The sequence below is a fragment of the Haliotis cracherodii genome, unplaced genomic scaffold (assembly GCF_022045235.1).
Source record: "Haliotis cracherodii isolate W230 unplaced genomic scaffold, xgHalCrac1.p SCAF_5, whole genome shotgun sequence".
NCBI lineage: Eukaryota > Metazoa > Mollusca > Gastropoda > Lepetellida > Haliotidae > Haliotis > Haliotis cracherodii.
Genome location: NW_027266308.1, coordinates 21,287,216 through 21,308,610, shown reverse-complemented (window position 1 = coordinate 21,308,610; position 21,395 = coordinate 21,287,216). Strand labels below are relative to the sequence as shown.

General features: G+C 40.9%; 1 protein-coding gene and 1 pseudogene across 1 annotated transcript in view; both read right to left on the bottom strand.

Annotated features, from left to right (window-relative positions):
• Window positions 1-353, bottom strand: part of LOC139442746 (kynurenine 3-monooxygenase-like) — a 46,935-nt gene extending 46,582 nt beyond the window's left edge. The window contains exon 1 of the mRNA XM_071223629.1: window positions 233-353. Within this exon, the coding sequence (XP_071079730.1) occupies window positions 233-277 (45 nt within the window). The 5' untranslated portion in view covers window positions 278-353. The remainder of the gene's footprint in view (window positions 1-232) is intronic.
• A 10,600-nt stretch (window positions 354-10,953) lies between these two features.
• Window positions 10,954-13,985, bottom strand: LOC139443590 (gamma-butyrobetaine dioxygenase-like; annotated as a pseudogene).
• Between the last annotated feature and the right edge of the window lie 7,410 nt (window positions 13,986-21,395).

Genomic DNA, 21,395 nt, shown 5'->3' with positions numbered 1-21,395 from the left:
CTCAGTTGGGATTCGGTACGAGGATGAACGAGACTTGCATTATTATTGTAGTATTATTATATTTTGTTACATATCTCAGCTGCTAGGTCTGCCCGGCTCTTGACTAACAGGTTAGAAAGAGCATATTACATCAGTACCCCCAGTTATGAGGTCGCTTTCAGTTTCATAAGCAAAGAGTACATGTAGGTTAGGAGGGTTCGCCTGAGATAGCATGTAAACGTGTCATACTCACCAACCCACCACCAACAACAGCAACACGTTTCTTGTTATCGGACATATTTGTAGATCTTGTCAATGTGTTGCAATTGTGCTGCGCTTCGAGTCCGAACTTTTCGTGACCATGTGCCGTGTGGTGACTGATGGCTTGTTAAACGAATGGCATTTTTCCAGGGTCACGGTCATATTGTTCACGACAGCTGATTGGTCGGTTCTGTCAAAAATACTATTTATTGCCCCTACCATTGGTTATGTGGTGTACGCCCCTCATCCAGCACATGGCTGACTTCTCAGGAAAACAGACGTACGCTTGTGTCACAGGTGACAATGTCGACTATGGTATGTGTCTAATATGTTACACAGTGCTTTGTTTCGTGTCACTCTCGTTATTTATTCTCACATCAGATGCCACTGAAGGGGACATGCACGGCCGGGGTTGCCCGGGACATGCACGGCCTGGGTTGCCCGGGACATGCACGACCGGGGTTGCCCGGGACATGCACGACCCGGTTGCCCGGGCATTTCGCTGTACACTTTTTACGTTACATCATAATTGGATGATACCTGGCTTTACATACCGCTTAGTTCACCACTATGATGACGTGGCGGTTTCAAAAACGTAAAGGTATGTTTTGGAAGTGTTACAACGTTCTTATTTCTTCACCCAGTGTAACGGTATTTTCCAATAATTCATAGCATTGGAAAGTACATATCCTTACATATGTACTTTCATTGAGAATTTTCCTCGAGTTAAAGCTACTGATAAAAAATCCCAATGAAATTGTCAGGATTTTTGACGTCAGAACAAAAGTGACGGAAGTGGCCGTGCTTAGTTAATACGCAGACTGTTTCAAAGATTATGTTACAAAAAGATTGCCAGTTTGGATTATATATCTTGATAAAAACCCAATTACGTCCATATAGATTTCAGTGTCAGTGTTCTTTCATTAGTGATAAAAACAACTTCGGGGTATATTGACATCGGAAAGTTTCAAAGGAAAAAATGGCGAAACAGCCCAAACAATCATCATGATTTCATGGAGATCGCTCATTATCGGACATCATTATATATTTCTAAATAACCAACAAGATTATACCAACGTACTACCACCCATAAATATGTGGTCAATATCAATATCACCCAGACTGCATATACTTCGGATGTTATGATGGGTTGTAAATGGTTTAAATCTGAGTGATTAAAAAGCTTGAAACTTTAAATAATGAGACACTTGTAATACTTGAATTTGAAAGCTTAAGACGTGTAGAGTAGGCTATATTTAATACAAGGAAACAATAACTTGCGCAGGTGAAAGAAGGAAATATTATTGTTTTTACAGTACAATAATAAATATTATCAAGAATAAATAAAAGAGAACAATACGAAAATATGAATTACTTCGATTAATGTGTTGTTTAATGTATACTGTTCATGTGCTTAAACATCTGAACAAATTTTTTTCACTATGACCATTAGAAAACATACATCCTCGTCTCACCTTGCATTCTCACCTTGTATTTTCACCTTGTATTCTCAACTTGTATTGGCTGCTTTACTAAGACCTATGCTCAAATGTGTTTGTATGGCTAGTCCATGAAATAAAACTTTTTCTTTCAAAGTTATTTCAATAAATACGACTTCAAAGTGGTGTTTACACCTTGGCGTATACATGTGCGTTTAAATCACACGTTATGGTACATTTCAAGTCATTATTCCCAATTCATCCCATTCTACAAAGGAAACGTTTTAAATAGTTAATGATCATAGCTAAATGAAACTATTGTAAGTATTTGTCATAAAAGGAAAAGCAGAATATTATACAGGTTTTTTTTCAAAATAGAACTACGAAAATAAAACTAGCCAAATCGATAATAAAATGTATTTCAGTAATTATGCCTCGCTCTTTCTTATTTTTAATTTATATACTTTTGGCCTAGGTAATTAAACTAAAGCATGGAGGGAACATACATGATTTCAGAATGTGAAAAAACATCTAAATAAATACAAATATGCATTCACCTAGATCTTAGACAAGATTTTTTATAAATTCTGTTTTGGAAAAGATGACACCAAAAAAAATCAAATATGCCTAAATATGTATGTGAATCACATGACATTAGTCGACTATTTGATCATTTATATAATGCAGGGTACTAAAACAAATAACGAATACTATTAAAAACATCAAAACGAAATCACTTTTACAATGAACACATTTTGTCATTCAGATAGCAGGTATCCATATTGTGTGTCGTTACTATTAACTGATGCATTCGAGAGAAATATGTATGGCTAGAATATCAAAACGGCTGTTTAATCTTGGAACTATTTTGACAACTTTTTCACTGGATTCCATTTCTTTACTCAACTCTATGTTGCTGCGCCAATTTCTAACGGTGTTTGTCGATCAAGCAATAAAACGGTCTCATTTACTCGTTACTTCCCAATCGTGATGTAATAGATCTAGTTCACATCAGTTCAGTCAAACAGAATATTATCATGTAAAAACTGAAACTGCGTGTGTCCATTATACGACCACAATATGGGATCAGCTCTTCGGCGTGACGTCATCCACGCCACAACACGCGAATTAAAACCACGCGCACCTGTCCGGACGACACAAACACAGCGGCGGGAAATCACCGACCGTCTGTAAGCCTGCACAAATAAAATTGCAGATTGTAACGAGACGTTTGGACGGAAAAAACACAAATCGTTTAGTCATTGCTGACAATACATGTAACATATCAAATAAAAGTTAAAGTTTGTTTGTTTGTTATTTAACGATGCACTCAGCAATATGAGTGCCGTCTGTAAATAATCGAGTATGGACAGACAATCCAGTATTTGACAACATGAGCATCGATCCACACAATTGGGATCGATGACATGCATCAACCAAGTCAGCGAGCCTGACCACCCGATCCCCTAAGTCGCCTCTTACGACAATCATAGTCGTCTTTTACGGCAAGCATGGGTTGCTGAAGACATGTTCTACCCCGGATCTTCACGGGTCCTTAGAAAAGTAATTTTCCTCGAGCTTTAACTATAATAGCTCAGGGCCAAACTATACTTTATTACACAACACGTGGGGGTAGAGTACACTTTATTTCTTAACTACATGGCTTTTCATGCCAAACAAATTGGGTAATGTTTCAAACATTCAGTCAAAACAGATTTAGACTCCAATATAAAACAACAGAGAGTTTGTTAATGAAGCAAAGTCACTTTGTTGACTTGCTATTTAATGGCATTACGTACTTAGTTCGATACATGTACTTAGTTTGATATATTTTTGTATACCTAATAGTAATGAATGCATGTCCAGATATACATGGTTAATGATATATACTCAACAACAAAAGTTTCTTTGACAAGTTTTACGACTATATACGAACAGCTGCATGTTGTAAGGCACAGAACCAGCTCGTTTTTGGGACAAACATTGCAGCGAATTGCTTATAGGGAAATGGGTCGGATAGAGCTAGACTGGTACCCTGCCTTTTAGCGGCTGCAGGCGAGGAGCGCAAGCTGTATAGGGCAGGTAAACCAGTCTAGGGCAGGACATGGCTCCCTGTTTTGATTGTTGCCAAATAACATGAATATGTTCAGTCTAATAATTTACAGTTAGGACTGTTTTAAACACTATTTTCATAATTATTTATATATTTCGTATGAGAAAAGAGAATCACAAATAATCCTCAATCTTAATAAAGAATTTGGGACAATTCTTTACCAACAGTTATCCAGAAACAATTTCCAAGATCTGTTATCATATGTACAATTGTAAGCTAATTCCTCGTATGGACAACATTACCACAGTTTTGCTCAATTCCCATATTGTAATATGCCAGCAGCTCCAGCCTTTGGTGTCACAACTTGTGCAGTGGAATGATGCTCTACAGTACAGATGCTCTTTCTACGAAGATTTTAAAGACCGTAGTTTTGACGCTTTTAAGCATACAATTCCTGATGGGAAACCCAAACACATTAGTAAGGCCTGCATAGAAATTCACACATAGCATTTGATACGTTGTAATATATATATATATATATATATATATATATATATATATATATACTGCTCACAAAAAGTAGGGGATATTGAAATTAAAATCAGTGGCACAAAGACAGAAATATAGAGGCCTACAAATAATTTATGTATGATTGAGGAAAAGCATAGGTCCGTCTGAGCATGCCTCACAATGACCACCAGATGCCCTTGCATCCAGGAAAATTGCATTCAAACGTACCAGGGGGTGGGGATGAGAAATCACATCTTGTGTCACACGTGCAAATGACAAAATTCACGGGCCTCACGTGCAAAAATGGGTGTTAACATGGGTTTTGGACCAAGTTCATCCATCACTTCACCACTTTCCACAATGCGAAGGCTACGAGAAGACGAGAGATTGAGAGCAATTGGGATGATCCAGGCCGGAAGAACGCAGGCCTACACAGCAGCACAACTGCATGTCTCACAGTCAGTAGTCAGCAGGTTGTGGGCACGTTACATTGCCACTGGAAGGGTTCAAGACAGACCCCGAAGTGGTCGTCCAAAATGCACGACCTGACGTGATGACGGACGGATCATCACTGGAGCCCTCCGTGATCGACGTTTAAATGCGACACAGCTGCAGCAGGTTCACAGACATGCCACTGGGAATCTCATCTCCACACAGACGTTACGAAACCGGCTCCATGCTGCAGAACTTCGAGCAAGGCGACCTTACATCACATTACCCCAAACAAACCGTCACAGACAAGCCCGGCGAGAGTGGGGTCGTCGTCACCAGAGGTGGAGCAATGCCCGGTGGTCCCATGTGGTCAGTGATGAATCGAGGTTCTCTTAAGACTTCAACGATGGCCGTCATCGTGTCTGGCGTCGTCCTGGTGAGCGTCATCAGCCAGTTGCAATGATTCCACATGGTCGGTAGGGGAGGGGTTCTGTTATAGTGTGGGGTGGAATCACGGTGACAGGCAGAACCGATCTCCACATCTGCCAAGGAAGAGCTACGGGTGTTTACTATCGGGACAACATCATCACGCCACATGTCCTGCCATTTGCACACCGTCACGGACAGGGTTTCATCTTCCAGGACGATAATGCCAGGGCTCACTGTGCGCACGCCGTCCTTAACCATTTGCGGCGGCACCAAATTGAAACTCTTCCATGGCCAGCGATGTCCCCCGACCTCTCCCTTATAGAGCATGTTTGGGATATGCTCGGAAGACGAGCGCAGAGGCGGCATCCCCCATGTCAAGACTTGCAACAACTGGGCGTGGCACTCCAAGAGGAATGGCAGAGGATTCCCCAAGTTCACATTGGTCGCATGAGACGTCGGTGTAATGCTTGTTTGGCTGCTAATGGTGGGATAACCCGGTATTAACCCATTTATGACTTTTGGGTTTCTACCCCTCATGAACTTTCCAGTGTCTACAAGATGAAATTGCAGTTTGATCAAAGTCATTACTTTCAAAACTGTTTCTAATCATCCTTATTTCCACATTATTTTTGTTTCCCAATGAAAATTAAACATAATTCTGAAGCTTTTCGTCGTAACTTTTCAATATCCCCTACATTGTGTGAGCAGTATATATATCTTTGTTATATGTTAGCATTATGTATATTAAGCATTATGAATATTAACCAAAGAGTCACCATGTATTGTAACCAAAGAGGTTAATAGTTGGTGGCCCCGGTCTGGAACCGATCCTGGCTTCTAATTGGTCATGCGTGACACCACGTCACTTCCGGTTCCGGTGGTGCGTGCGCATCCAAGATGGCGGCACGTCCGTTTCCGAGGGGTCATCTCCCCATCCAAGAGGGCGACACGGCGGGAGGGTGGGAGGAGATATGGTGGGAGGAGATAGGGCGGGAAGACGGAAGGGAGGGAGGAGGTTTGTTTTTTTTCGGTTGGGTGAGTGGGTGGTGGTGTTGGTGGTGGAGAGGGTAGTCAAAGCAATGGATGAAAGCGTTCTTCCGGGAGAGATGGGTGGCCCTGAAAAGGGCTGTTTTTGCTTCTTCTCCCACAAAGGGACTGTTCTACAAAGGCACGGATGGCCTGCCACCTGTCTCCTGACAGGACACTAACTGGTGTGGCATAGACGCCGCACGTAGGTGTCCTTCAGGACAGTGTTGCAATAGATGCACTGAAGTGTGCCATCACGTGCCTTTGTGCCAAGGGCGTATACTTTCAGGCACCCTTTGCACTTGTTCCTTTGCCAAGTCCCAGCGGCAGTCTTTGCACAGTGAAACCAGCTCCAAATCCCAATTCCGATGACCCCCAGACCATCGCTGTTACATGACACCCCTCCGTGAAGCCCACAAGGAAGAGGAGGGGGAGGAAGAGGGGGAAGAGGAAGAATGCTACAACCAAAACCGACGAGACAACGTCAAATACGTCTTCTATGATTTTGAATACATGCAAGACATGGGGGAGCACATCCCAAATTTGTGCGTGGTGCAGTTAGGATGTGGACGATGCATCGGAGAAGCGACCAAGGAGTTGTGCAAACACTGTCAATGGAGACAAGAAGGTTATGATCCAAGCAGCGAGATCGTGTTTCGAGGCCCCACCACGCAACGCAATGTGTAAGTTTGGTTGACAATTGTGGCTGAAAAACCCAAGAAGAAGAACTAAGAGGAGGAGGAGGAGGGCAGTACACGCAAAAGAAAACAGGATGGAACCCTCTCAACTCATTCACCAACAAAACGTCAGCGACGTTCATCACCCCAGGAGGAGGAGGAGGGCAAGGGGGAGGATGCCATGGAGGTGGACTCGCCCATTCCGAGGAAAAGGGGAAGAAGACGAAGAAGAAGAACACCACTGTCCAGAAGGATGAGCTCATTTATGTGATGGCACATAACGCACGATCCTATGATCTGCACTTGATCCTGAAGGGCCTGTACACACATCTGGTGAAAGTCCCCACGAAGATTCTGAATGGACAACAGATTTTACAGGTGACCCTGGGACGATTGTGTTTCGAAGACAGTTTGAATTTCATACCCTACTCACTGAAAGCATTTCCAAAGACCTTTGGACTGAATGAACTGAAGAAAGGGTATTTTACACACTTTTTCAATACCGAAGCCAACCAGACCTACAGAGGTCCCTATCCACCAGCCATCATGTACGATCCCGATGGCATGGGTCCCGCGGGACGCACAGCCTTCCTCCAGTGGCATACCAAGAAAGTTCAAGAAGGAGCCTTGTTTGACTTGCAAGAAGAACTCTTAGCCTACTGTCAGAGTGATGTCGACATTTTGAGACGGGGACTTCCGAAGGTTGGAACCTGCTTGGAACAGTATGATGAAGGACCCCATCTTCATTCAAAGAGCTTGAAGATGTAAGATGGAAGAGGAAAGGCTTTCGCGTTGTTAAAGGGACATGCAAAGCACTCCCTCCTCAGTTGTCTTTTCGTATTTCCTATGTATCTGGTTGTTGTTGTTCATTATTTAACAGTGTCTTGATTGATCTCAACTCCAAGGGTGCCGAACCGAGGGTAGAGGCTGAGTTGAGATGTTGTCTACGTTGTCTGTCTGTCTGTCTGTCTGTCTGTCTGTCATGTCAGTGCACATGCTCGTTGTAAAAGATAAGAAAAAAAGTAAAGAAAATAATAGATAAAAGAAAAAGGCCATGCTTGAAAGATCAGATGCCTCGTGTCAGTCACCCAGTACACACCAACACCACCACCGCTGCCGTGTGTCAGTTATCCCAAACACAGGATGGCGTCACGTGATGATGATGATGAGGAGGAGGAGGTCATGACCTCCCGTTTGAGGAGAGGAGACTTTCATAAAAGCAGGCGAACCCCCAGACCTTCTTTCAGTGGAGTGACAGTCATCATGGGGCAAAGACGGTCTATGAATGCCATGTCATCATCCCGAGATGTCCCCGATACCGAGTGGGTGTCTGAAAAGGCAAGAGAACAAGCGAGAAAATGCACACACTTTATGGACGACACACTCTTTATGGATGACACATGGCGACTCAGTGACATTCTGGAGTGACCTTCTTCTTCTTACACCTTGTGTCATCCTTCTCATCCTAACTATGATTCATTTCAAGGACGTCTGAGGTCCTTTCAAACGTGGCCTAAACAGATGACCCGGACCCCTTATGACATGGCCATGTCTGGTTATTTCTATCAAGGACGAAGTGACCGTGTTATCTGTTATTACTGTGGTGTGACACTCTGCCAATGGGAAGCCACAGACAAACCCTGGAAAGAACATCTGAAGAACCTCAAAGTCACCTGCGGATACTTGTGTGTGTTTTGTACTGATGGAGAAGTGAACGAAAATTACAGACGTTTGTTTTCCAAAGAAGCACGGAAGAGAAGAGTCGAGTGTTTTGTTCACTCCTAGTGACAAAGTTTCCTGTTCACTACGTTTTTTAGGAATGTACATACGTTCACACCCTAGTGGTCACCCTAGCGTTCACAAAAATCACAGGGACGCCCCTAATCCTGTGACTTTTGTTTTGTTGTGTTGGTTCATGTGAGCGGGGGATTAAAAGGTTGAACCAAAAAAATAAGTGTTGTGTTGTCTTTTTAGGATGGAGAAATCAGCATGCTTACCCCCCAGGGAGAGACAAAAACAAAACAGGATCGAAATGCACACCCAAGAAAAAAACGGATCGAAATCTGACCAATCAGAAGCCTTGGTTATGGACCAATCAGAGAACCGAGCTCGGATCGTGCTGGGCTCTGATTGGTCGAACCGAGGTTGTGCTTTCTCTCCCATGGTAAAATCCATTTCCTATGGAAATGAAACACAAGGGTCGGTCGGTTTAGGAAACCGAGGTGCAGACCAGGCGCCGTAACGAACCAATCGGGGTGCTGCGTGTTGAACCAGTCAGAAAGCAGGGTGTCAGTCAGTTTCTATAAAACAAAAGCGAACCAAAACACTGCATTCTATGAAATCAACCATGTCGTCTCGATACAGCTGCATGAAGTGCCAGACCGACAGTCAGAGTTACCTGTACTGCCCTTAAGTGACATGTCCCGAGTGCCACACTCAAGGTCACCGCCACTATGTCTGTCCGAAGATAAGCAGAAGACTCCCCAGGGGCCATGTTACAACTGTCAAGTGGTGGGTCATTTCGCTGCAGATTGTCCAGGACCAAGTCGAAAGAAGACTCCCCAAGGCCCATGTTACAACTGTCAAGTCGTGGGTCATTTCGCTGCAGATTGCCTAGAACCCAGTCGAAAGAAAACTTCAGCAGTGCCGTCCATGTCGACACCAGTGACACCAGTGACACAAGTGACACAAGTGCTTCATTTCACAGAAGCCATGCATATCGATGTCCGTGCCCTAAAAGAATGCATCGCACAACTCCATGCGGGCATCACACCACGTCTAGAGAAAAGAAAAGGGACAGAAGCCCCTCAAGAAAGCACCCTTCAAAGCGCCGACGACGTCATCAGTCTGAGAAGGAGGAGTAGATGGAGGATGAAGAAGATGGATCATCTGAGCAAAGTGACTAACGCATGGGACATGCTGCTCCACTGTTTTTCCAGTTTCCAATCGTTTCCAGTTTCCAGTCTTTCCAGTGTTCCTACAGTTTCCTGCCGTTTCCAGTTTCCAGTTTTTTTTCCAACGGCCCTTTTCAGGGCCACCCATCTCTCCCGAAAGAACGCTTTCATCCATTGCTTTGACTACCCTCACCACCACCACCAACACCACCACCCACCTACCCACTAAACGGAAAAAAAAGAAACAAACCCTCCTCCCTCCTCCCTCCTCCCACCCTCTTGGGGGCGCCGTAGCGCCCTCTTGGATGGGGAAATGACCCCTTGGAAACGCACGTGCCGCCATCTTGGATGTGCACACGCCTCCCGGAAACGGAAGTGCTCCCATCTTGAAAGCGGCATCGGAAACGGAAGTGCCGCCATCTTGGATGTGCATGCACCACCGGAACCGGAAGTGACGTCATCATGACGTCACGCATGGCCCACAATGCCCTGCGCAGGTCAGGTGACCTGATGATATTATCAGAGGTCACGTGACCAAACCGACCAATCAGAAGCCAGGAGTGGTTCCAGACCGGGGCCACCAACTACTGAGGTTTTTTACGTTATAGATGAGGTGATGGATTAGCTTTGCCACTGTGATGGGTCGGTATTCAACCCCAAGCGTGTAGAATTGTGACAGAGTTTTGATTTGGAGAGCTGAGGCGGTCCCTGTATTGACCACGTTGGTCTGTGACATTCGTACTAGTGGAATCGTGTGATGTATTCGGCTATGTTGGTCATTTGTGAGAGACAGAAAAGTGGAACTGTGATTTGAGTTAGACCGAGTCTGGGCACAATGTGTCGTTGGATAATCGAAGTGATCGGAATATGTTTGTGACCAGAATACAGATTGTGTGCCGATTGGTGGAGTTTCTGCATCACGTTGACTATTCACCTATTTTGCATTGCCACATAAATGTTAGTTGCCAGATTGTATTCGCCATTGTGTACATAATGACTAACTGTGTGTTTGGGTTATAATGAAATATTCTTAATAGTGAAACTGACTACACAGCCCATCTTTGAACTTTTGTATTTTATGTCTCTCTCATCATTAACTTAAGCAATGTCATTGTAAAATTCAGCTTACTCCGATATTTTGTAAAAAGGTACTGCCGAAATTATCAATATGATTATATGCGGTATTTGTACCACTTCAAAGAAAGCTACATCATTAGCGTGAGTGTAGTTATTGCAGATGAGGCAAATGCCGTCTATTGCCAGTCAAGATTGCCAACTCTTGTTGCCAGTTTGCCATCTCCCATTGTGTTGGAGTAAACCTGCACTTGATTCTTGAATTCGTCTACTTGAACATAACATCCCTGAAACAAAAACTATTTCAATCAAAATAGTGGAAAGGATTGTGAACTTACATGAAGTACATGCCAAATTCCATGCTATTCATAATAAAAATATTGTGCAATACCCAAAGAAAAGTCAGCATGATTTCCTGTATTTACATTTAAATATAGAAACGGTTTTTTCAACAAACATACCAGTTTCTTTTACAGTGTCGATTAAAGGTGATCATTTTTCTTAACGTGGAACACGTGCAGAATTCCAATTCAACAGACCCGTGAAGATCCGGGGTAGAATAGGTCTTCAGCAAACCAGGCTTGCCGTAAAAGACGACTATATATGATTGTCGTGAAAGGCGACTAACGGGATCGTATGGTCAGTGAGTGAGTGAGTTTGGTTTTACGCCGCTTTTAGCAATATTCCAGCAATATCACGGCGGGGGACACCACAAATGGGCTTCACACATTGTACCCATGTCGGGAATCGAACCCGGGTCTTCGGCGTGACGAGCGAACGCTTTAACCACTAGGCTACCCGACCACCCTCGTGTGGTCCTTGGTTGATACACGTCATCGATACCAATTGCACGGACTGGTGCTCATGATGTCAATTACTGGATTTTCTGGACCGCCGTCATATAGCTGGAATATTGCTGAGTGCGGCGTTAAACAACAAACAAACAAACAATCCCATTATACAAACAACATCAGTATTCATTAATTTAGCAGTGTTCTGGAGTAATCAGTTCTTTCATTTTAGGTGTTAATTTCTTCCTATAACTAACTAATTTGATTTAAAAAATGAAACACTTGTAAAAGTGTATCTTTACAAATGCAAAGGTTAATGGGTACAGTTTAAGGTGCCCAGAAATTTAGAGCCACTCTTTTGTGGCGCTGCCAAATCCTCATATACCTGCAAATGTCTGTGGCACGATTTTGTATCATAATGATCTCGTCCGTGTTGTTGAAGGAGATAAGGTCTCCCTCCTCAAAACGGCATTTATACTGAAAGAGACGAACACCTAATTGAACAAGACAACTTTACGTCCACCTATATTTCTATAAAACATGTATTATAAGAGAGAGAGTGAGAGAGAGAGTCTTTCCTGCATCATCTTGTGGGGACCACCTAAGAAATGTAAAAATGGTGTTGCTATTACCTGGTATGGGAATGTGTTCAACATTGTTGCCATGCACTTGTAGGCTTTATAATAGTCCTCATCGTCCTCCTGAAATAATGCATACAGGGCGGTCTTAAGAATAACTTTTGAAAGACGTTCATACATGTCAAAACATTGCTACCAAAAGGCAACTCTTAGGTACGAATAGTGCTCCCTCAGTGTTTACCTCCTTCGTCATCAAAGGCCCAGTCACACCAGGATGCCAGGCCACACCAACAATCTGTAAAAGACAAAACGTGTAGACATGAAATCTCGAACATATCAATTGCAGGCATTGTCATTTACTGAGGTTCTTTTTTTCTGGTGGATCATTTAAAAGATATAATACTTCGATACCATTCCATCATGGTTGAGTGTAATGTGCGGTCGTTGGTACACCATATGGAATTGGGCCTCTCTGCAAGAGAAAGTAGTCATAATTCAAGTACATGTAATGATTTGAAAATTATGACATGAATCTGCATCTGATCCCATGAACTCGTGCTTATGCTCCTATATCTGCAACATCTCCTAAATCAGTGATGTGTATAATATTAATTTATGGTGAAATGATTTCATTTCACGAACATCAGAAACATTCGTAGTGTGGTTTTCAACTTTATCTACATAAAGCTATGGATGTGTCTTGCATGGCAATCGCCGTGTTAAATACTGCCTCTTCTATTCATGATACTGCCAATACTAACTATGATGTGAAGTGGACAGGCTCGCCGACTTGTTTGGTGCATCGAAAGTCATCGAAACCCATTTACGTAGATCGAGGCTCATGAAGTCAATCACTGGATTGTCTGGTCCAAATTGACTATTTACAGAACGCCGTCATATAGCTGTTATATTGCTGAGTGTGACGTGAAACAACTAACAAACAAACACAAAACCTAATGCCAGGAAGGAACGGTTTGCATTTCTTTTGGCAGTTGTAAAGGGGACATTTAAATGTGAAGAAAGGGATTAAACTTGTGTGTATACTCACCTGCCATAGAAGATGTTATTGAACGTTGCTGGTATGCGCAAAAGGTTTTGAAATTCCTCAGGGTATGTTGTCCTCAAAGTCTCAGCAACGTGGAAGATGTCGACAAAGAAAGGAATGACCACCCTTCACCTCCTTGTCAAATCTGAATATAAAAAAAATAAAACACCCATTCATTTTCAAAATAACATTTAACTTTATTTGAAGATTTATCAATTGTTTGATAAGCATTTTTTAGACGTTGTCGGGTGACAAAGTAGACACAATTTATGGATAACAACTTCTTTGTTTTACTGTAATGCGACGTTTAGGTATAGAGCAAGGATAACGAAATAAGGATCTATACCGAAACGTCGTCATTACAGTAAAATAAGGAAGTTGTTATCCATAAATTGTGTCCACTTTGTTGACGAGTTATCTTATAAGCACCTCAGACAATGACGAAACTGGATTCCTGGTGGTGATTCATAAGCAATTTGATCCATGTGTAACTGTAACCTTTCTTCGGAAAAGGCCACATTCGTAGGGTTAGTGTTGTATGTTACATCAAATATCTATTTAAGCAAAACTAAACAAAAGTGATAACGTGGTTTTAAAAAAATCTGTATATACAATGACACATGATTACATTGAAAAATATTAGACGTGCACGTGCAATAATATTAACATCGGCGGCTGGACAACAGTCACGTTATACTATAAAATTGCGTTTATACCGTCAATAAGTTTTCCATTGTTCAAATCGGTTTTATCCTGCATGTATCGATATTGAGTTTCCTATGTACCTACCTCTCCATGCAAAGTCGACATGATAGAACCGATTCTCTCTGCTACCTAATGCAAAGTATCACATTGAATTGTATAAGTTACTATCTCGTATCATATATAGAATATATCATAAAATGAAAGGTTGAAATTGGTCACACCGAATCCATATCTTTGCCTGTATTGAATCAAATGGTACCCTTGATCGTGAAACTCGGGTCCCCACTGTTACATATTTTAGTTATGATGAAAATAATATGAGCCACCTCACCTTCTTTACCTCGAGGGCTCGAGTAGGAACGTCTTTCACCAGACAAATGCCAAGCTCGTTGAGGATTTTCAACCACCTCGAAACGATAGACAGTCCATAGAGAAAATACAATTGTACCGTTAGAAAACATTGTGAAAAACAAAGTAACGAAAAGGGGCTTTTTCCCGACCCCCAGGGCATGCTCTGTCTACCAAAACCGAGGGAAAGTGTTTTTCCATACTTATTAACCGAAAAAAGAAACTTAAAACAACATTTTATGTTTCGAACATACTTTCAATGAACCTTAGGAAAAGCACGAAAAATATCTGTTGCTGGCATACGGATCTTGAAAAGGAAATTCTAAAACCCAGTGTAACATATCATCACCTCTGTAGCATCGTGGTACACTCACTGGGCTATAGATAAGAAGGTTGCGAGTTCGATCCTCGGGAATATAGAGAAAACATTTGTCACAAACGTTTGTTGATTTTACATTTCATTACTTGTTACAATCTGAACAGAAGTTACATTAATAAAATCCCTGGGATATTATAGCAAATATGACTTGAATATCCTATAAAATATACAACGTCCCTGTTTATAAGATTTAACCCGACTGGAAAGTAAAACCTCACAATAGGTTTTTAATTCCTATAGAAAGAAGTCTCTTACTTAATAGCGATCCCAATGAATAGGTTTATAAAATGTGAACATCGACATCCATCTTAAGCTGATTTATGTACAACTGAGGTTCCCTTGTTCGTGTTATTGTTGATAAGAGTGACTGCTTAATGATTATTGTTTTCAATACAGTCTTGACCATTAAACCAGTAATAGACAGCATTGGCAAAATTACAGTGACAAACAATCAGCCAGATGAATCATTGTAACAACCACCCGATCCCCATTTAGGAGTGTCTTACGAGGGTATAAAAACAATAACACATTTATTCTCATATCATAAAACACATAACTAACAACTTACTCGTAGAGTCCTGATTCGCTTTTCATAACGTCTTTGTAAGAAACTTCTTGAATCGAAGGCTGTAACATTGTTTCATACTTATTCAGTTAAGTTAGTGAATATAGTTTACATGTATGTGTTTTCGACCGTTAAAGACAAATGGTTCCTCGTTTTTTTTTAAGAATTGCATGTTTGCAGTGGCATCTCATTAAGACAGCAACACCTGGGAACAAAGTGCTTATTGTGTGAAGGTTTGAATTGAATTTATGTTATTGGTACCCACTGGAGAGTGCAATAATTACCTGAGGACTGGTGTTGAAAATCATTTTCATCTCTGCCCCCCGTTCTTCACGATCTCTGTCATTGTAAGAGTATCGCTTCAGGAAAGGCGGAGGAAACACGCCAGTGTGATTCGAGTCATCACTCCAGGTCACTTTGAGCACTTTGTCACCTATGAGGAAAGATTTTGTGATGTTTGAATTGGCAAACAGGATGGAAACTGAATGAAAATTATGAAGGCCAAAAATAACTCAACAGTCACGGATTTAAGCCATATTCGTCATATATATATTTAGGAACATGTTAACTTCTACATAAAAGAAGAATATCTAGTAGAAGAAATATAAATCAGCGATTCAGTTGACAAACTAATGATTCAACGAGACCATCATAAAATATTTACATGACTAAAACACGGATATCACAATTTGGGGGTATATCCACTATTCACTAATACTTGAAGTCATTAGCTAAACTGATGTAATCTGTTTTATTAAGATGAAAAAGAACTGGGATACATCTGTATTGTGTACTGTACTTGCAGTATTCATCATTTAATACATAAAGTTAAATAATGCCCGAATAATGCAAGTCAAAGTGTATAGGTATTAATAAATGAATGACATTTTTTTTTTGTCTTTGGGTGTGTAATGAACCTTTATCATGTTGATAATTGTAACAGACTAATATTTGACTTTGAGTGCTGTTTACGTGTTTTTTTATTCTTCTCTAATAGAGAGAAGCTTGGCCACTCTTCCTCAGTGTGAGGCTCATACCTTCTGTCTCTGCATGTACAATTGTGGCGTCAACATCAACCTTCTGAAAGTTGACTGTAGACCGATATGTGGGATGGCGACAAGATGGACAATGACTGGCCTGTCTTAGCCACATGCTGTGATGCCTACAATCAACCCAAACCCTTTTAGATATATCATTCCTTGGTAGAATCCTCAGAAGATTACAGAATATACAAAACACAGATACAGTCGTAAATATGAGGATTAAGTAAATTTAAGTAAATATTTGCATTTTGCCCAGTTACATAACGTTTAGATTAAAATATAGAGTTGATTCAACTATTTGTTTATCTGCTGGAGAAGAGCACAGTGTTGTATCGTCAGCAAAGAATCTTGTTATGCAATATATTTCATAAGCAAGTGCAATGAATAAAAAGGGACCTAACATGGACCCCTGTGGAATTCCAGTCTTCACTTGATCTGGATAGGCACTGCTCATGTAACTAGACATCCATTCAAGTAAATTCCCTTTTATACCATATATTTCTAATTTGAACATAAGCGCTCTGTGTCAGACGCGATCAAATACTTTTGACACATCACAAAAGAAACATACAATATATTTACCTTCTATCTAAAGATATACAAATTTGTTTATACAATTCATTTAATTGATTGACAATGGAATAGCGTTTTTGATAGCCTGGCTAGTATTTGTGTAACAATTTATTGTCATGAAAATAATTATATAAATTCCTCTCTCAAATACAACTCTCTCAAACACTTCAAAAGTACAACCAATGAGTTATATTGATCTGTAATTTGACACAACTGAATGATCGCCTTTCATATTCAAAGGCATATCATGCGCTCTTTTCCGTTATAATGGATATACAGGTAAAGTCAATTAACGATTGAACAACAAATGTAAAATGATACTCATGCTGTTTACTGTTTTCTTTTATAGGTTATGACTTATTCTGTCTGGACTAGATGACTTATTAAATTGACGGCATTTTGGTACGCCAGATATTTCATTTTCTGTGAATACGAGTGCGTTGCTTGAAATATGTTAATTCTTCGCGTTCTTCAATTCGGGTAGATATGGATTGTAAATATCTCGGATTTTTCTAATCTGAAAATATAGTGGGACTGTCATCCGAATCTTGTTTTCCTGATGGGGAAATGCTCGAAGATGTTCGGGACTCTTTGATAACTTATCTTAATAATTTCCAATATGGTTGTTTATCTACTGCGTGTAATTCCGAGAGAAAACCTTCAATGTTTGAATAAATATTTTCCTAAACATAACTTTTCATGTTGTCTTTCTTGTGTTGTTTTTTATCTGCTGTAATATCTGTTTATTTATTACCCCTTAATTTCTTTCGTAATACATTACGTATGTGTCATACCTTTCTTAAATGCGAATCAAACCAGGACCGTATCGTGACCATTTTCGATGGAAAACTTTGTGTTATAAAATCATTCAATCTTTCAATACAACACGTTACACATGTCATCAACATTTGTACATTCATTAAATAATAGAGACCAATTCATAATGTCTAAACATTTAGATCCCTTGGTATCCAGTCTGTTGGTGATCCTGATGGATTTCGTGTTTCGATCATACGTATGTATTGTTTGCGTTTGTGTTGACTAACGTTTCACCTGTCAAGCCCCTGTCGAGTGGACATCATAGGTCAGCTCTATGATTGGATCGGGCAATTGGGACACCTAAAATATCCGATGTATAGTCTGACAGTATTTATACCACTAAAGACACGTGAAGATCCGGGTTAGACTAGGTTTTCAGCAACTCATGCTTTCCGTAAAAGGCGACTAACGGGATCGGTGGTCGGGCTCGTCCAGAGTGGATTATTTACAGGCTGCGATATTGCTGAGTGCGGCGTTAAACAACAAAAAACATTTTACAACTAAAACGTGTTATTTACTTCGGATCGTCTTTGCGTCTTCATAAATTGCAACAAAAAAAGGAGCGATATCACATACGACCTCTGCCTGCCGCCATCTTGGAACTTTCCCTTTATGTCGAGCAATATTACTCCAGCAGCTCCAGCAAGCTCTTTCTACCAAGATTTCAAAGAGCGACACACAAAATGTTTTGTTCAAGGTTACAACATTCAGAAACGCTTTCAAAAAGTTACTGAAGGTAGTTTGAGGACATTTCCAAATTTAACCACCGCGTGGGGCACGATACGTTCACCTTATCGCGAACATCTGGTATCATGACTAATTGATAGTGATTCATAAACACATACTCGTGACATGGTGGGAATCGTACGATCGACTCTGCTTTCAGCAAAGATTTTTTTGTTAATATGGAAAGGGTTTTCTCGCTTTTATTTGCTGTTGTTGGCTAATCCAAAACTATCCACTACCAACATGGCTTCAACAGACAACAGCGAATGTACGACAAGTACTTGTCCCATTACGGTGCGCATTCATGGTCATGATATCTGTCGAGAAACCTATGCCATACTTCATCAGTGAAGGGAACTTTTTGAAGCAGTTCGCACAATCTTCAAAAGTACTTTACGCTTATGTACATGCAGTTAATGTTAAGCCATGCAGCTGACACCTACCTTGAGTAGGTGCCATTACTCCACTGTATTTTTTACATTCTTGCCACAATCCAGCACAGAGACACCAAATATCCGGGCCTTTGCGGACCTGCGATACTAACAGGTAAACATATATAAGAAGAGCACATTTTGCCAAGTTGTCTGAGGCATGCAGAGGAGCGTCCACATGTCGTGCAAGAATTGTAGTATTGTGGGTTTGCAATCACTGATCACGTTTCTACGTTTTTCAACCCCATACCCATGTAACCCATTTCATTTTCCTTCACAAACCAATATAAACTTTGTCATGAAAAATAAAATTAATGAACTGTTAATGTTTGTTAATAGGATGCAAGTATTTATTAATGTTTTCCATTAATTAACACAGGTAAACTGAGGACATAATATCACAGAATTCAGAATTTAGCAACAGAATTGTCGGACATACCTCAATCCACTATTACCTGAAAATGTTACTTGCAGGATTGTTTTTAACTCGGAAAACATTAATTGTACAATATTTATTGTGGCAGATTTGACATTGAAAAACATGTTTCTCAATCTAATATATTCACCTGCTTTGGCGTTTGTGGTTTAGCGATAGGGGCCCTGGGGTAGCCCAGTGGTTAGAGTGTTTGCTTGTCACGCCAAAAACCCGGGTTCGATTCCCCACATGGTAAAATGCTGGGAGCCCAAGCTTACGTTGTAAGTATTGAATTTCAAAAGCGAGATGGTCTTAAAACATTGCATGCAACACGCATTACAAATACCGTAAAATATATGGCGAAAAAACACATACCTCTCTTTCCAGGTATAAACCCCTATCTACCAGTGACTCATAATGTGGCATTGACGTTGGTGAATCTAATAGAAATATAATAGAAATAGAAATTTCCTGTGAACTGATCTTGCAGCAAGATAACAGTAAAAGCCTCTTTAGTTATACCAAGATAACCTCAGTTGGTACAGACATGTGTGCTAGATTTGCAATCGTCTTTCGCATTTTAATGACCACTTGGCAGAAAACTATTAAATGCCTAAGAGGGCAATAGTTCAGTAGATAAGTTTCACTGTCAAGAACAAGGTGCCCGAGGCATGTATAGCCAGAATGCTAGATCACAGCTATACACATACAGTAACTAACGATATATATAGTGAATCCTAGCACAGAGAACCGATCCCTGGGCCATGCTGTGTGAAGTAGTGATCATTGCATTCAAAACTAAAATCATAACGTATATAGAGAATACTACACTCATTCTCGTTAGATACCATTTTTACGACACGAGTGGACTTTCTATGGTATCTGACCGAGCGAAAGCGAGGTCAGATACCATAGAAAGTTCACGAGTTCGTAAAAATGGTATCTAACGAGAATGAGTGTGGTATTTTATTTATTACCCACGTTAAATATATATTTAAGTGTAAATACATAACAACTTTCGTTCGTTGACAGACCAAACTGAAACCGGTTGCAAAATCTGGTTGCGGTTGAATATTGATATATGACCAAATATGGGCATTGTTGACATGTTTATGCATACGCATTAACAACATGCGCCTGCTGTTCTGTTTGCAAACAAACCAGCACCGACGCTCAAGATCCTTTTGGAAGAAAGTCTTCAACTTATGGTAATTCAAGCGCCATGTTGTTAGTACGCAGGACACCAATAAGAAAATTTGAAATGTCACATTAGCGCCGCGCTTTGAATTTCGGACCAACAGTCACACGCATCACACTGTCGGGGTCCCGTCTGTGCAATCAAAATGGTTCGGTTTCCTTGATCTATCAGATGAATTTATTTAATGTCCGTACCATTTTGGAGGAGGGAAATCAGACTGTTCGCCAAAGACATTCATGTTAACTGTACCACTCTATACTGAAGACGTGAAAATCAACAAACTCAAATCTGCTTGCATGTCAGTGACAACTTCGAACGATCGAAGGGCAAGGTCGCCACCGGAATAAGAAAAGACAACCGCGATCCACTCACAGCGTTTTACGCTAGAGATAGGGAATGTTACTGTTCACATTTGGGATGTTTGGGGCCACAAAATCAGAAGTCAAGCACACTTCCACGGAGTTTTCGAATGATTTGTATCGGAACTGTGAACTTTAAGTGATCTGGTCGTGCTGTCGTGTTCGTAAATTCATGAACAACACCTCCCGAAACAGCGCCATAAAATACGCTTCAAAGGGGACACCGATGGCACAACCGGATCATCCCAAGTAAGTTAAGATATCTGTCCAGATAGTTTAAACAGACTTCATTTCACCACGCTTATCCGTTTACGTTAAATCAAATTGAAAGTTGCGAAAATGGTCGGGTGCGTCACGCTCAAGGGACGCGCTCGATCGGCAGTCGTACATTGTAAATCGATTTATAGATCCAGCTCGATTATATGTCTGAGGAGCTCAATGCAAACCGAATTTGATGCGTGTGACTATCTTGTTTGGTTTAATAAAGTGTTTGTAAATATCTCTCGTTCTCATGAATTTCTTCAGTTCTGCCTTGTAATCGCAAAATGAATGACGTCTCGCGATTTTTTATGAATGAAAAAAGTAGTCCCGGTGTGACAGAGGTCACGTTTATCCAATCAAAAAGAATAAAACAAGGTCAACCTTG